This window comes from Amblyomma maculatum, chromosome 1, assembly GCF_055883805.1.
Source record: "Amblyomma maculatum isolate TAMU_Amacu chromosome 1, ASM5588380v1, whole genome shotgun sequence".
Taxonomy (NCBI): domain Eukaryota; kingdom Metazoa; phylum Arthropoda; class Arachnida; order Ixodida; family Ixodidae; genus Amblyomma; species Amblyomma maculatum.
In genome coordinates this window covers 186,093,633-186,111,414 of record NC_139344.1, presented here as the reverse complement: position 1 = coordinate 186,111,414, position 17,782 = coordinate 186,093,633, and the positions used below count along the sequence as shown (strand labels likewise).

At 45.7% G+C, this 17,782-nt stretch overlaps 1 protein-coding gene across 3 annotated transcripts in view; it reads right to left on the bottom strand.

The window, feature by feature from the left end:
• Positions 1-17,782, bottom strand: part of LOC146205123 (uncharacterized) — a 168,637-nt gene that overhangs the window by 100,362 nt on the left and 50,493 nt on the right. For all 3 annotated transcript variants that reach the window (XM_084589816.1, XM_084589818.1, XM_084589817.1), the window contains exons 9-10: positions 13,359-14,524; positions 11,084-11,178 (exon numbers count right to left, since the gene is read on the bottom strand). In XM_084589816.1, coding sequence (XP_084445942.1) covers positions 11,084-11,178; positions 13,359-14,524 — 1,261 coding nt within the window. The remainder of the gene's footprint in view (positions 1-11,083; positions 11,179-13,358; positions 14,525-17,782) is intronic.

Here is a 17,782-nt window from a genome sequence, read left to right as displayed (position 1 = left end):
TCGGGTCGCGTCCTTCCATTGGGTGCTTCATGAATGAGCGTCTCACCTACCCCCCCGCGGTCGAGACAGCGCGTTCAACCCGGTGTACTCAAAAAAAAGGAAAGAAAAGAACAGAGCGTTCTTGTCACGACCCGCCTGTCGTCACAAGTGCGTTCGCCACAGCGTTCCATTGGGGACCGCGCTAATCTGGTGCCCGTCGGTCCCCTACACACCCCTTCTAAGATTCTACACGGTGGCCGATGGCGCCGTTTAGAATTAATTCCTTCAAGGGACCGATGAAACCTAGCGCCACTGCCCAAATGCGACCACAATGCGAACACTACATATGGACAAACAATACTCACATATTGTGGGAGCACCACAACAAAAAACAAAGTATCATGCTCACAAGCATAAAAAAAACAAAACAGAACTAAAAGTTTTGACCGGAACAGCGCGCACTAAGACACAGACAAGAAGAGAGACACGACACACACGAGCGCTGCTCGCGTCTCTCTTCTTGTCTGTGTCTTAGTGCGCGCTGTTCCGGTCAAAATGAGTTACCAACTTGCCCAAGCATCTGTTTTAAAAAACTAAAAGGCTACAGTGATCCCTTCACACCAACATCCGTGGACAACTCTGCCCCAATGGCAGCTACAAATACGTGGACAGTCTACAAAACCACACTGCGTCCACTTCCACATGCATTGTCCACTTGTTTCGCACCCTCGAGTCTCTTGATCACGTCACTATTGCAGTGAGAAGTCCTCCCCCGCCTCCGCCTCGGCCCACGCGCCACTGTCCGAATTCCAGCAACTATTACGCAGCCGAGACAATGCGTCAGCATTACCATGCGAGCTCCCTTTCTGGTGCCGCACTACTACATTGTACCTCTGTAACGCTAGTGCTCAGCGTGTTAGCTTAGCTCCTGGCGGAGCGCTGAGCGTGAGAAACGAAAGGGGATTGTGGTCAGAAACCACGGTAACCGGGGCGCCGAAGAGCCAGACGTCAAACCTCTTTAATCCACAAATGACCGCAAATGCCTCCCTCTCGATCGTAGACCATCTGGTTTGCGTCGGAGAAAACTTGTGACTCGCAAACGCAATCGGGACTTCTGCCCCGTTTTCATCCCGCTGAGATAAGCAAACCCCTGCGGCAAACACTGAGGCGTCGGTGTAAAGCCAAAATGGCTTGCTCGGGTCCGGCGTCCCAAGAGAAGCGGCCTGACAAAGCACATCCTTGAGACACTGAAACGGCCGTTCGGCTTCCGCAGGCCCCGGAATTTTGTTTGGCCCCTTTCTTCTCGTGAGTTCTGTCAACGGCCTCACCATCTCAGCATAGTTGCGCACATACTCCCGATAGTAGCCGCACAATCCGAGGACACTCCGCAGCTCTCTTTTAGTCGTTGGGGCTTCCAGCCCTTTGATTGCAGCCAATTTATCAGGGTCTGGCACGTGCCGCCCTGATTCGACAATGTGTCCCAGGTAGCGTATCGACCCCCGTGCCACCTGACATTTTTCTACCTTTACCCTGAGGTTGGCCTGTCTTAGATCCTCAAAAACCTGGCGTAGATATTGTAGGTGCTCCTCTAGCGTTCCGCTGAACACTGCAATGTCATCGAGATATGCGCACACGTATTCTGAATGTGGGCGCAAGAGGTTGTCCATCGCCCTCTGAAACGTTTGCGCTGCGTTCTTTAGCCCGAAGGGCATCACTTTCCACGCGAACTGTCCTCGGTGACACACGAACGCTGTTAAGGGCTGGGCGGAGGGGGCCAATGGCACTTGCCAGTACCCCTTCGTAGGTCGAGCAACGTGATAAATCGTGCCCTGCCTACTTGCATTATCAGTTCTCGGAGCGGACTCATCGGGTAGGCGTCTGCCACCGTACCCGCGTTCAACACGCGAAAGTCCACGCATAACCGTGTGCTCCCACCTCGTTTGGATACGCAGACGACGGGATGAGCATGTGGGCTTTCGCACGGAAAGATTAAGCCAGGGCTCAGCAGTTCATCTACCTGTTTGCCCACTTCCCCTCTTAAGCTCGCTGGCACCCGGTATGCGCTATGCTTTTGGCGTGAAGCCCCTTTCCAGGACGATGTCATGTTGCTTCACATTGGCTACTCCAGGCTTGCCATCAAACAAGTCTTTATAGTCTCCGAATATCCTCATGATCTGCTCTCGCACTTTGCCCTGCAGGTGGGCAGTCATGTCCGCGGGGAATAGCTCGGGATCTGTTGGGCGAACCGGCAGCCGAGGTGTGCATTCTACCTCCCCAAAAGAACCGTCCTCCTCGAACATGACGCTCAACGCCATTGCCCTACTATGGTAGGCCCGGAGCTTACTGGCAAGAACTAGCTTTCGGCTACCTTCGGGCATTTCGACAAAATATCAGTGGTCCCTATACCGGCCCGTAACCGTTCCCGGCCCTTTCCATTTTGGGAGCATTTTCCCCGTGCGTTGGTCGTCGAAGACCAACACCGCTTCTCCCACCTCGAAACTTTTATTGGAAGTCCGCTTATTAAACTGGCGGGCATATGCGTTCTGTTGTTTCTCGCTAACAAACTCAGCTGTCTCTGCCGCTTGCCTTAAATGCGTTTGCAACTGCTTCAAGTACTCCGAGGAGGATGTCGCTAGGGTCGGGGGCACGTTTGCTTTGCCTGTCCACGCCCGCTTCATAATAGCTAACGGGCCTGTCGGTTGTCGACCGTAAAGCAGCTGGAAGGGAACCACCCCCGAAGTGTCGTTGGGCACTTCCCTGTAGGCCCACAGAAGAAAAGGGACATACCTGTCCCAATTCCTACTTTCCTTTTGTATCACATGATACAGCATGTTCTTAAAAGTTCTGTTGAACCGTTCAACTGCCCCATTGCTCTCCGGGTGGCCTGGGGTTGAAAACCTTGGCGAACAGCCTAGCCTTGTCAGAAAAACTTCGGTGAGCTCGGCGGTGAAGTTTGTGCCGCAGTCAGATGCGACTATTTCCGGCACACCAGTCCGGCTGAACACCATCAGGAGGGCGTCACAGGTAACTTTTGCGTTGAGTGAGTATAGGCATACCACCTCAGGCCAGCGAGTGCACAGATCGATGATGCACAACACATACCTGTGACCCTTCCCCGACGGAGGCTCAAGCGGCCCGATTACGTCGACGTTCACCTGTTCAAACGGATAGCGGGGTCTCACCAATGGTTGAATGGGTATGTTGTCCGCCCTGCGTAAGTCCGATCTCATCTGGCAACCCCGGCAACTATTGCAGTGGCGTCTCACGTCCTCCTCAATCCCTGGCCAAAAGAAACTATATTTTATTCTAGCCTTAGTCTTACAAAATCCTAAGTGATCTCCCCAACTCGATTCGTGGGCCATCTGTAGGACCTCCTCCCGCTTAGATTTAGGTAGAACAAGTCGTGATACTGGTTGTCCCATCAACCTGTCCGCGTGATAAAGGAACCCGTCTACCACTGACATACCTCCCTTGCCTGCATGCGCGTCCTTCAATGCCCTTTCCAAAGTTGCGTCTGCTCGCTGTTGCTCCCGAAACATTTCCGCTTTGCTTTTCCCTGTGTCGCCCGCAGTGACCTCGGCCTGTGCCACCTCTTGTGAGTCTGCTTCTGTCTGTTGTACCGAAGTTACCGCGATTACGGCCCTTTCGGTCTGCTCCGTGGTGCGCTCTGCCTCCTCCACCGCTATGCCGGTCGCGGCTTCCTCTGTATCAGTCGCGGCTTCGTCTGTGTCGGTCGTGGCTTCCTTGCCCCCGGGAGCTACGACTCCTTTGAATCCGCCTGCCTCCTTCAGAGATTCCCACGCCTCTTGGGACAACAAACAGGCAATCTGTTTGCGCCACCAGCTTATCAGTGAGGGCGCAGAGCACTGGCACGGCTTCCGCCACCTCAGCGAAAACCCCTGTGTCGTTACACATAGTTAGCGGTACCAGCGCGAGCTTAGCTTTTACCTGTTCACCGAAGGCAGAAACCAGGTTTATCGACCCGTGGGGCTGCAGTCAAACCAGCTGGCACAACACTCTCCCCTACGACTGTAATCTCGGCCCCCGTGTCAAAAATAGCACTGATTTTCTCGTCCCTACAATAAAGGGTCAAAGGTGTGAGCTCACTACGCACGCTTGCAGCGTCTGCCATTGTGACCCGTGCAGAAAGGCTGTCCCCATTCGTGTTGGGCGCCTTTTTTGGTGGGTTTGGTTTTGGTTATGTGGGCAGTTAACCTTTAGATGTTCTGTAGAGCCGCACCTAAAACAGCCTTTGGACCGGGATCTAACGTTTAGCGCCTGAGGTTTAGAGCATCTTGGTTCTCTCAATTGCGTGACTGCTCTTCCGCTAGCACCCTCGCCTCTACTCAGCTTCGATTTCTTCCCGGCGCTGTTTTTGCCCTCAGCCTCTTCAAACGTTTGAAGGAGTGAAGCCATCTCAGGTGCCCTCACCCATCCCTTTCCTTCTTGAAGGATTACGTACTTAAGCACCTCTTCTGAAAGATGACATTTTACCTGGTCCGTTACCAGCAATTCGGTTAGCCCTTCCAGGGTTTTGACGCCTCTCGACTCTCGGTACAAATGTAAGTAACTTTGTAGGCGTGTGACGAAAGGTCTCCACCCCTCACATTTGCCCTCTTTTGTGACCCTCGAAACCGGTTGAGGTATTCGCCCGCCGAAAGTTTTAGCTCTTCAAGCACCGTCATTTTGAGCACGTCATAATCTTTATGCTGAGATGGTGTCAGCAGCGTAGAAAGAAACTGTACTTTTTCTGCTATCAATGGGAAAATTATCTGACCCCATCGGCCTCTTAGGACGTCGTACGCCTGAAGAGTGTTCTCAGCGGACTCAAACCACACCGGAACCTCGGCGTCCGTCGGAACTTTTGGAAGTGCTCCTGCAAGTAGCTTTGAAAAGCGTCTCACCTCGCCATGCACGTCCCACGCATCTGTAGAATCCAAGCCCTCTCCAGCGCCTCTCCGCTGCATGGCCTGAATTTTTGCGAGCTCAATTTATCGTTCTACGTATGGCAAGCCGCTGCTCTCTGGCGAGCACGACCTGTCTCTCTATCTGGCTTCCCAGCGCGCCTGGCTCCGTACTGGTTGGGTGCTGCGCCCCTGGATCGGCGTCTCGCGCCCCATTTTCTCCTCGTCGCTCATTGCTTGCTGTTTTTGCCTATCTGGATTCAGATAAGCGAAGCGTGTTTCCATGCGCCTCTAAAGCCTCATTCGGACAGTAGCACTCGCGCCGATTCGAAGAGAGGAGAGGACTCACCACTGCAGTGTAGCACCGCTGTCGCTTGTAGATAGCTGCTCCTCCTGTTGCTGCGCTCTCGCGATAAGTTGCCGCTAGCCGTCCGACGTCTGGCACCGGCTCCTTTTCTGCGGGAGGCGACGCCTTGCTTTCACCCGTTGGTGATCAGCAAGTTATGGACTCGTCCCGCTGCTTCTTCCTGACCAGCTTCAGTGCAGCGTTCCTGGTCGGTCTTGTAGTCTCTGCTGCGACCTTTCTTCTGGTCTCCTTTGCTGCCGCTTCTCGTCGCCTGCACCTCCTCCGTCTTCTCTGCTGCCTTACTTTGTCTCTACTTGGCCCGTAGAGACATCCTGTCGACTGCGCCAGTAAAGTTCCGAATGGTGGTTCTTCTTCTCTGTGCACCAGGGGTGCGCCGTCAGAGACGGTAATGTGGTTCAGCGGATTTTTTCTTTTTTTTTTTTTTTTTTTCCGCCAGAGGCGTCCCGTCAGAGACTGTATGAGTGAAGACTTGAAGGCAGGGGTTGACGAGAAAAAAAAAAACAATATTTATACACACAGCAGATATTTACAACATTTACGACAGAGATGTAAGGTGGAACCGGCAAAAAGGGAATTATTCCCACCTCGGCATAGCCGACGATGCAGAGCATCAAAACCTCTCCCGGAACGCCGGACCGTGCCCTCGGGCTTGGTTTTAACCCCCTTAGGTCCAGCCCTAAATTCAGTCACAAAATCACCACAAAACATCGACCGTATTGGTTGGTTCCAATGTCCAGCACCCCCTTCAACTCTCATAAACAAAAAGGAAAGGCAAAACTCCTCGGGTCACGTCCTTCCATTGGGCGCTTCATGAATGAACGTCTCACCTGCCCCCCGGTCAAGACAGCGCGTTCAACTTGGTGTACCCAAAAAAAAAAGGAAAGAAAAGAACAGAGCGTTCTTGTCACGACCCACCTGTCGTCACGAGTGCGTTCGCCACAGCGTTCCATCGAGGCCCGCGCTAATCTGGTGCCCGTCGGTCCCTTACACAGCCTTAAACAAATATGCTGTCCAACTCCGACTCTTAGGTCAGGTGGACGCGTAAACCAGTCCCTGCGCTTACACGGTTTGCGCCTGGCAGCCGCTAAACGAGCTGTTTGCGACACATTATACAGTAAAACCTCGTTACAAGAGACACTCAAGGGACCTGAAAAGCATGTCTCTTGTAAGCAAGGTCTCTTGTAACCAAAAATTCTAAAATCACTGTGTTGATCAGTTTACTGCACATCAGTATATAAATGCATTCACACGCATTAACAGGAAATTGTTCAGGAAAGCTTAAAGAAGTTATTCATACTAGTATATGTATTTTTGTGAGTGCAGAGTGTATTCCTTCCCAAATTATGGAGGTAAAGAACTTCACTTTGCAAGTCTTCCTGTTGCTCTAATACTTTTGAGGCACTCTTACAAGCTAGTCACCCTCGGATGATTCACAAAGAGAAAGACACCAGGATTCTAAGCTTTCATCTCGTGATCAAATTTTAACAGTGAGGAGTTAAAAATGCTGGATGTCATTCATGCATTTTGATTTGCTTCGTAGGTAACAGTAATGCGATGCCGTTTTGACTTTCCAATCATGAGGAAGCACTCCTCAGTTCCTGACATACACAACAAAAAGGACACTGATTGGAACAGAATTTAGCTACGGGAATCTGAAGTGCATCATGTACGAGTTGGTACGTTCCAGATGTATTGCATGAGCACACCTGGGTTCCGTCTCTTGTAAATAGTGAACAATTTACTCCACAGACCTGAAAAAGTTGTCCTTAGTAACCGAGTGTCTCTTGTATGCAATGTTGTTAACATGGCAGACATGAGAAAACCAACCAAACCATTTTCAAATGTCTCTTATAACCGAGTGTCTCTTGAAACAGTGTCTCTTGTAACGAGGTTTAACTGTGGTGCAAAACAAAAATAGCACATGACCTCAACCACTGTTCCACTTAAAATTTATCCACATGCAGTCGTTCCTGAATACAACTTGTCTGAGTCTTTCCTCTTAAAGGCAGCCCTAAGCAATTCCATGAAATAAAAATATGCAGCAAGTTTTATATTTATTTTTATATTTTAAAACTAAATTATGCCCTACATTTTTAGTGCCTCATATTATTGAGGTACTGAAGATTGTTTGGGGCAATTTTAAAAAACATTACAGACGTTGCCTACTTTTGAATTCGAAGCAAAATTTCCATTTTTTTCTTTTTTTTTTTTAAATTTGGCCAATTTTGAAACGATGCGGAGAAACAACTTACTACTGAAGAGTGAGAAATTTCACCTTCAAGAACAGGACATGCGAAATACAAAAAGTTGCAGTGGCAATACCTCTTTGCACCAACCAAAAATGTAGGGCTGAAAACTGACTTTCCCCAGGATATATGCTCAGTTGTATTTATTTTTATATTGTAAATAATATAACGAAAAATTTTTTTAGTCCTTAATAACTAAAAGGTATTGAGGATTGTTAAGGGAGATTTTATCAAATACCAAAAAACGTTTTCTTTTTTTATCGGAATCAGTTGTCCATTTTTTCGTATTGAAGATTGACGAAATTTGAAGCACTGTAGAGAAATCCCTACCACAGGAAAGTGTCAGTGGCAACTGCTCATTGCATCACGCAAGAATGAATGGCGGGAAATTGACTTTTTTGGAAAGCGTTGCTCCTGTAGCAATGTTTGCAGTTTTGTCCTTTAATACCCATGTCACACGGTCATATTCAAAGGCGACTAAGTCTATAGCCTTCGAGATTTTCAATTGCGACTGAACTCGAAGGAGTTGTGTCGCTGCTACATGACCAAACTCGAAGGCTGTTGAAATAGTTCTGGTGTTTGCCACGAAACTTTTGTGGCGCCACTATAATTGCTTTCTGTTTTGCTTAAATAACTAGTCTTTCTATGAATGCAAAATTAAATATATAACTGTTTCCTTGTTTTTAGTAGCTGCAGGTTTTTAGCTGTTATTAAAAGATAACTTTTTTTTTTTTAACGCGTTTACGTTCATACGACTGTGCTTTTCATTGTGTTTGCTTTTCTCGGCGGCACAGGCTACAGTGGTAGAGAGTCCAAAAATAATGCACCTTAAAAAAGAATGATGCTATTAATTGTGCACACTAATATTTTACTGCATAAATTAAAGATATTAAATAAGAACTCTTGCTCATGTTTTTGTATCGTAGATGCGCTGTGCACAACAATGCGCATGGTGCTCCTCAGGTCAACGCTACACTCAGTTTCATACATCAGGTGCAACGCAGTGAAGGCTAAGCAAGTAGTCCGCAAGAAAAATAAAGGAGGCATATCACTACGCACTTGTTATGTGTCAGAGTGGTTTCTGCAGAAACGGGCTCTTTTCCGAGCATACATGTTTGCAATAAATTGCTTCGCGTGCCTGGACATCTTTGCAGCACGGACCTTATAGAAAAAATCGACTCCAAAGAGGCAGTCGAGGTCGCTGCGTTGAAGGCCATTTTCTCAAAAAGAGATGCGCAGCGTGGAAGGCACAGCTGGCAGAGTTGTGGGGCCGCGAAAATGCGACATGAGCGAATACTACTAACAAAACACAAATTCACCGGATCCGATCCTTTCTCCATAAACAAGGTGCTTTTTATAAAGTTGATGGCAAATGTAAGATGTATTAGGCTTGCAGACAAAGCAACTACTATTTGCTCTCGTCAAGAGCAGGCACTATTTTTCATCGCGGATGCAGGGAACGCAATCAAGAGCTCTAGTTTTGGCAGTGTTGCACTTGATGTAGGAAATGGAGTGCAGAAACCTTGCACGACGTTCGAAGGCCTTCGAGATCTCGATAGAGTTCTGAGCTGTTCCGTTGACTCAATAGACTATTGACTCAATGGCCACTGGAAATGACCATGTGGCAGCATTTGAAGGCCTTCGAATCGATAGACAATCGGTTCGAAGACCTTCAAAATGCCCGTGTGACAGAGGAGACTCAAAAAGGATGCACCACAATGAAAAGGCAAAAATGGCGTCTTCCACCTCTTGAGGTATATTTTTTTTTTTTTTCAATGAAATTACAGCGTATCTTGAAAAACTAAAATTCATTCCTTTGTGTAGACACATTTGCTCATCATAATTAAAAATTTCATTGAAAACAAAAATGTTCATGGGACTTTAATCGCAGTTTTTTCAGGGGTGGAAGCAAGCTCGAGCATTTTGGAGCAGCTCAGGGAGCAGTAATAAAGCCGATCTGAAGCAGCTTTGGAGCAATAAAATGAGAGTTTGGAGCATTGAAATTATGTTTTGGAGCATGTTTCTAGGATCAAACGCTTTAATTGGAAGTTTTTGTTCCCGACATACAAAAATAGCGAACTTCATTCCTTTCTATTCAATGTTCAATGCTTTGCCGACTACACCTGCATCTCCGACAAGACAAACATCCAAAACATGTACAGATATTTGAAGTAACACAAATGACTTGTGGAACAATTCGGAAAGGACCATCAGCAAACCAAATGCTTGCTTCTACATGTCATAACTGAACTAAGTCCAACTATTTTGACATGAAAGATCGAAACATGGAGTCTATCCCTTTGATAAGCTCAAGCACCACCCCTAGTTTGGAGTTTACATCAGTGACCAGCACATTTCCACTCTCCTTGTGCATATCCTACCCCTATGCTGAAGAATTCGAGGGAACTCGCCAGTACTACCTTCAGGAAGGACAAACTGCACTCAAGGATAGCCCTTTCCTCTTCCAGATTCTTCTGCTTCATAACTTTCTGCCAGTGGCTGCAGTTTTCACCTGAGCAACACTGGCACTTCTTTAATTTAAATATGCTGGCAATAGGCCCTGTATGGCTCTTCCAGCACTCTTGAGAATACGTCTAATGAATGACACCTTTGTGGTGTCACCACCTTAAGCTTCAAGTATGCTTTTGTCTGATGTAGGCTTGGCACACTTGGTACTAACAAAGAGGCGCAATGGTGAAGTACCTGCTTGTTTTCACAACTGAACCCTTAAAGCAACTCTAGATGCTCTGTGCTGTCAGACACCTTTCCCAACGGTATGACTGCTTCGCTCACTTCTCTTACTACCAGCAATTCAAAAGGCTTGGAGAAAGTGCTACGTCAAGTGCACAAAACATTTTTTCCTAATTATTTCCCTCTAATCGGTTGTTGTGGCTTTTTTTATTTACTCGCAAATTTGTTATGCTCTATGCTTCTTTATTTTATGAAACATTTATACCTATTAAACTAAGCGCGAGGTCTATTATAACTGCCACCATTGTGCTGCATTTTTTTTACCAAAGCGGTCCCTAGAGTGTGCACACGAAGCTTGCAGCATGCCACTGCTCCATGTGCTTCTCACTGTCACTTAAGCAAACTGCATCGAATCACATTTTTGGAGGAAATATCATTTATAGGCCCTTGTGTGGCAAAAACCTGTGTTCTGCTGAATTTGACGGCGGAACACTGAGGCAGCTGGTTTGAAGCAGTTTTGGAGCAATATTATGTTTCAGAGCAGGATCCAGCAGGAAAAGCAGTTTGGAGCAGCACTTCCACCTCTGTATTTGAACACACCCAACAGCACCAATCCTTTAGATCACAAACACAAACTGCAAATTTGTGCCATTTGTCGAATTCATATTTTTAATTTTAACTGTGTTTATAAGTAAAATAATGATAGCACCCTTTCTACTTATATTGAGCCAATGTTACTGATGCAATTCTAATGGCTTACTGGTTTGCAATTCCTTAAGTCTGCGCTAATAATTTTTCGCACATTTCTGACACACCAACAGGTCTTTGTAGCAATAACTTTATTACTGTAATACTCCACAAATGCTCCACTAATGCTCCACACGACATTAACTTACTGCAGGTCTTCCAGGCCCTGGTTGACATTCATGGGTGCTTGGTGGGAAATAAACTGGGAATGCCATTTCTCTTTCTGAACAAGATTCCCATCCTCCTGAAAAACATGGCATAGAACAACAAAATCACTGTCAAGCAGTCATTCAGGCATGCAAACATGCCAGTTGGATGTCAACAACTTTAGAACAGTGAAAGACATCACAAAGTAGATTAGCTGCACCTCTGCCTGCAGCACTGCGACAACAACAAAAAATACTGCAATGCTCTCTAAAAATGATCCCAACGCAACTGATATACTTACCGAAAAATCCTGTTTAGCACCAAGTATTAAAATTTGCTTCATGGCAGCTCTGTGGAACTCACAAATTATATAGACCTTAAGCACGAAATGGCTAATTATAAAACATAATGACAGGCTCAAGCAGTAAAGTGGCTAACGATTTTCCAGTTTCTGATTTGCAAAGCATCAAAAAGAATAATGCTGAAGATAATTTGTCACCAACATGCAGGAGCAAGAGGCAAAGTGTGTGTGCACATACATGCACATTAAGTCCATTAAAACAAAGTATAACAATGAGCACCCAAAAAGCATGTGCCCAAAAGCAATATCCTAATCATAAGGCATAAAAAGCAACAGCAACAAATTAGGACAATGAGCTCCAGAAAAGATTTTCCTCAATCCAGTCGCAATAATACGTATCTTACGGGGCCATGAAAAAATTCACGCAATGCAATTTTTTTTCTTTTCTCACATCTGACTTTTTATCGTGTTTTTTTACAGCTGATGAGATTTACAGCTGCATAACAACCTGCATAGTGCGTACAGCACAAGTTGCAACTGCAATTTCGATGATGTGCAGGCCACAGGCTTTGTGGTGCTGTTCATGCTGCCCGTGTATATGTGCAACAAGTGATTACATACCGTCAGTGAAGCACAAAAAGCAATCGTGACATTAATAATGCACGAGCAAACGCTTAGTGCTCTAAAGCGCAGTCATTTGTAATGGTGCACAGGAACATAAACAGCTAAAATTATGCCTACTGCACAATGCAACCCTGCTGGGAATCTTCACAGGTTCGTACCGTATTGCAAATTGTATCAACAATGCTTGTGTTAACATTCTACTGTATTCGACACTTCTCGCATAAATAACATCTCAGACACCTGTGACACTTCATTCAAGAGAAAATTCCGAGAGCGCTTTGGAATCTACACTGCAGAAATGCGAAAGCCTGAGCGTTGTTGGGGCACATGGTGCATCACGTTTGCTCTCCTTATCATTATCAACTAGATGCACCATTATCATCATTGCTAATTCCATCACTGCAGTGTCATGTCATTGCCACTATCATCCTCACAGTAGACAAGGAGAATCATGTGTGTTTCACGATCCCGGGCTTGACGCAGTTGGTTAAAGCGGTCGGCTGGGGATTCAAAGGATGGAGGTTCGATTGCCAGTGGAGATAGGATTTATTTACTTTTAACTACCTTCCTCACGGTACACGGGGAGAACTATGATGTGCGTTTCACGATCCCGGGTGTGGCACAGCTGGTTAAAGTACCTGGCTGGGTATTCAAGAGATGGAGGTTCAATTCCCGATGGAGATAGGGTTTTTATTCTTCTGATGGCGTCATTTGATTGATAACTATAGTGTGACCAGATGAACGAACGCCGACAGTATGAACCATTAAAGCGCCTTAAAATAACACAAATAATCATTGAGTAACGCACTGCTATGTGCTGGTCGATAAAAGTCCATTTTCAAATATGAACACAAAAATTTAGCTTTTACCATTTTACAAAGGTTCAGCCATTTTTGTTGGCACTCTTTTAAACCTACCCTTGATTCACTTCACCACCACTATTCTGCATTATAAAGGAAACTATGAAGTTTTATGCTAGAGAAGTTACCCCAGAAGCATCCAGAGCCCCCCCCCCCCCCCCCCCTCCCCCCCTTGTCAACAAAGGTCCCAGAAACAGATAGACATGTAAGAAGTGTAGTGTAATGTTCTATTCATAACTGCCACTTGTGTGCATTTAAGAGATGTTTTAATTAGGGCACCAGTGCAAAGGTGCCTAAAACTAACCTGAAGGCGTACAATGTTTCGAAAACGAGAAAGTGGTTTTGGAAGAATCTTGAGTAAATTCTCATGACTGAGTAAGGTTTTGTACATTATGTGGGTATGAGAACAAAAGAACTAAGGTCCTCTATTGTTCCATTACGTAAACTGCCACATGCACTGACAACAGTCACCTATGACTTGGCAGAACTTACCTCCCCAGCTTGAGACGTCAATGAGGGAAGGCCTCCCAGAGTAGCTCTATTCAGTGGACGGCTCTGCCTTTGCAGGAGATCCTTCAGCCTCTGTGCTTTGCTCACTGTACCTGATGAGCTACTGCAAACGTCCATACATACAGGTGCAGGCTTATGGTCACTTTCGGCACTCTTGTGCAGCTTCAAAGGCTCATTTCCAAATGGTAGTGGAAATGTACGGTCAGATCTTGCTTTTAAATGCCCAAGCGCAAGGCCTCGCCCTGCAGGATGATAAAATGGTGAGTCAGTGTTTCCTGGGTTTCCCATGCCACAAAAATCAGAAGTCTTGGCCTGTGCAGACACTCCATCCTCTTCCGTCGTAGCACCTGCTTCCTGCATTTCTTGACTAAAGCGAAAACTGCTGGCCCTAGGTGGCCTCACCTTAATGCTCGGATCATACTGTGCTTTCATAACAAGATATGACTGGTTGAATCGAGCACGACCACGAGCTTTAGGTGGTCCGCTGCTGGAGGCACTTGTAACAAAAGGCTTGGAAGTAATGTCAGAGACTGATGTCAGTTCTGGACTACCAACAAGTGGTGGTGGTGGTGGCACAGATGTTGATGCCACAGAAGCTGTGCCGTCTGTAGTGCCAGCATTTTCAGACAGAAAACCCACTGGAGTAGGAGTGCAATGTACAACATCAGGTGATAGGCCAAGCACAGGGCTCTTCGATTCTTCTGCTAAATCATTTGTGCTGCTTACTACATCAGGCTTTTGCAATAAGCCGGGACTTCTCAATTCATCAAGCTGCAGATATAAGGCAAGGCCCCTGCCAAGTCCAGGCAATGTAGGAGATGTATCGGAATCTGTTGAGGATGACTCCATGGAAATGGTAGACGATGAGGATGACCACTGTGTAGGGGAACTACAATTATCAGAAACAGATGGAGGTGGTGACACTTCTTGTGACTCTGGTCGTGACACTTCTAAAGGAAAGCCAACCTCTTTGGAAGCCATGCCCATGATATCATCGTAAACATCTTTCAATGCTGCTGTGGCTACATTGCGTTGAATTTCCATATAAAGGCGTCGGCTGCTGTCAATCTGTGTTTCTTTCACCAAAGGCTGTTGCCTTGTGCCAGTTCCGAGTGTCATCTCCGTCTTCTCGTCCCGTAACACCATCTCTGAAGGTAAAAAAATGAAACTGAATAAAGTTAGCACCACATGAATGGACCAAAACATCTTTATGCACACCAACATTCAGCCTGCATTTCGAATTACTCAGGTTTAGGAATCTACGACCCCTACGACCACTGAACAATTTATAATTGAATTTCTTTTCTCAACTGTTTCGGTTTCAAGAGCCGAGTGAAGGCTGCGACACCAAAGTGTAGGTCACGTGAGGGGTGAGAAAAACAACATGATCACTCCTCTATCATTTCAATTTACTAAAATGCTAAAGCCAGCCTGCCTCAAAAACAGGAATCACAACAAGTGAAGAGTCAGAGATTATATAGGTTTGTTTTTCCCGCTTCGCGTGACCTATACTTGTGTCTTACAGCCATCTCTCTGCTGCTAAAACCAAAACTAGTGAGAAAAGAAAATCCAATTATATATTATTCAGCGGTCTCAGCAGGCGAAAACCACGGGGCGATCCATACAAAGGAATTAACAAGAAAAATGCGATCAAAATTTGGTGTCTATACCAAATTTTTCTTGTTTTTTGCTTTTTTAATACTCTTAACAGGAGTTGAATTTTATGAGATTTGACTTCATAGTGGAATCTTGGTACAATTCTCAAAAGAATCTAAAATTAAACATATTTTTCAGGAGTCTCTCAATGACTGAGTCACTTTGGGACGTTAAACATCAGAAACCAACCATACATTTTTGTGTTACACTTTGTTTCTCTATGTCCAGAAGCAGAATATACTTGCAGAAACAGGTTGCCGTTTCACTTCTCATCTCCAAACCACTACGAAGCCGTAAAGAGTCTAAATCTTGGCGCTCTGCCAATTTCGCCCACAGCATCAGTACTGCAGAATACCTCTTCAAAACATAGTTATCTGCACCACAGTGCGCAGCAGCTTGGCTGGGGGGCACTGCAGACAGCAACAGCAAGCAAGGGCACAAAACTCGGATACTAAGCTACAAATTTATAAAAAAAATTAAACAAGAAAAGTGTAGAGGAGCTCATTAAGCAAGCAAATAGTACTAACACATTGGCCGTGAGCTTTGCAATTACTATGTCTACTATCCCCCTGCCCCCACTAATACAGTTTCACAGACTCTTAGAAGGAAATTCGAAACCATAATATAGTTTACTTTATAGGTATTTTTACGATTGTGCTATCTAAACCCAAGTGAAAATAGGATCTCATTAGCCGTAGAAAATTGCACTGTCTCTACAAGGTGCCAGCCGAGAACAAAAAGTAACTGTATTATACCGAAAAACATTAACCGAGACTGCATCAATGAGATTTCAATGTATGTTGAATTACTGCTTATATCAACTGTCAGACTAACCCCTTGAAAAATTTAACTCCCGTTCAGAAGAATGGTAGATAATGAATTGCGTGCAGCACTTCTGCAAGTGGCCCTTCCCATAATGAACTAATCTCCTTATCACTTTCTTGGCATGGAGCCGGGTCGGCTGAGCGTCCTTGGGCACCTACTGGCAGTGGCAGCAGCTTAAAACTGTGTGAAGAGGTGAATGAGTGGTGCGCTTGTGGGTTGCATGGTCCTTTCCATGATTTTATGTTTTCCACTGATGTCACAGAGGAAAGCCACAATTTAGTACACTGGCTGTCATGTGGTGAAGCCAGCCTTGCGGACTGAGGGCTTGCATCAGTTCATTGCCGAAGGCCATGCAGAGCTCAATCCTGCCCCAATTGTGACAGAGATATTACTGCATTTATGCTGTGCTGGTTACAGAAGGCTTTTCCTAAAGCACTCAGGGGAATAGGCCTCATCAGGTTTAGAGGCTTCAATACAAAAAAAAAAAAAAAAAAAAAAAACATTCTGTTCCAAAATTGCCCATTTTTTTTTTTTTTTTACAACTCGAAATGCTTCGATAACACGTTTAAAAAAGGAAAATAATTGCAAAAAATGTACAGTAGTGTCGCCTACGGTAATACACCATATGTGGCTCCGTTTAGGTGTGATATAAAAAGAAGTAAATAAATGTCAGAGAAAGTGTTGAAAAAAGATATGCTTTGAATAATTGTGCACACTCGTCCATTTCCTCATAGTTCACATCAAAGTAGCTCAGATTGCAGTCTGTATGATAACATGGCACCATCGCGGGAGCTGGCCAACGTCTCCTTGCTGCACTCTTCCGCTTCAGACTCACTGTGTAAACATCATCACTATCTTCTTCGCTTGAAGAATAAAACAAAATGTCTACATCCTTATAATACATGAAGGAAAGAAGCCAACAGTCGGCGAGCACAAGGAAAGCATTGGGGATTGTACTTTGTCTCTTTTTTTTTTAACTATGACTTGGATAATCACAGAAATTAGTAATGTAAACTGTTTAGGGGAAAGATAATAAACACAAAGTAGAAGAAAAAACAACGTGCCGATGGTGAGAACCGAACCCACGACCTCCGAATATCGCGTCCGGTGCTCTTCCAACTGAGCTACATCGGCCGTTGTCCCCCCTGCTACTTTCTTGGGTATTAATGTGTTCACCAGCGCTACCCTCAACCATAGCGGCGGACGTGGAACGTCCTGTGTTACCACCAGCGTCACATAGAACATGATCAAGAGCGAGGGCGAAAGCTGTGCTAGAACCCTCTTACGCTACTTATGGCTTCAAGACTGCCAGAACCTAGACCCCCGTAAGCTATGGTGAACACTCTCAAGGTTCGTATACAGACAACATTAATAACCAAGAAAGTAGCAGGCGGGACAGCGGCCGATGTAGCTCAGTTGGAAGAGCACCAGACGCGATATTTGGAGCTCGTGGGTTCGGTTCCCACCATCGGCACATTGTTTTTTCTTCTACTTTGTGTTTAAATTTAAAGCAAAATTTCGCCGACGCGAAAACAGCCCAAAAACACTGTCAGGTTGAACATAGTCCTAAAACATAATTTATTTTCAAAGAAGTTGGTCAGCTTCTGCTTTTTTTTGCCTTGAGTGCAGTGGCGCGACTTTCGCACTCTGAGAGCAGTTTCATCGCGGTGAGCACCAATAAATCTGCGGAGCATATCGAATGCTTCCATCACTTTTAATGCAGATGGAGGTGCTAAATCCTGTGTCGCTGTCATCATCCGATGATGTGTTGCTGTGGCGAGCACCCTTGATTATGGCTTCATCCCTCAGCTCCTCGTGAGCTAGCACATCACTGTCAACAGCATCAGAGTGAAAGCCAGCATGCGTAAAACAAGTTGTGGATGATACTGCGCCTGGTTGCCATCCACGCTGTTGCGACCATCTGT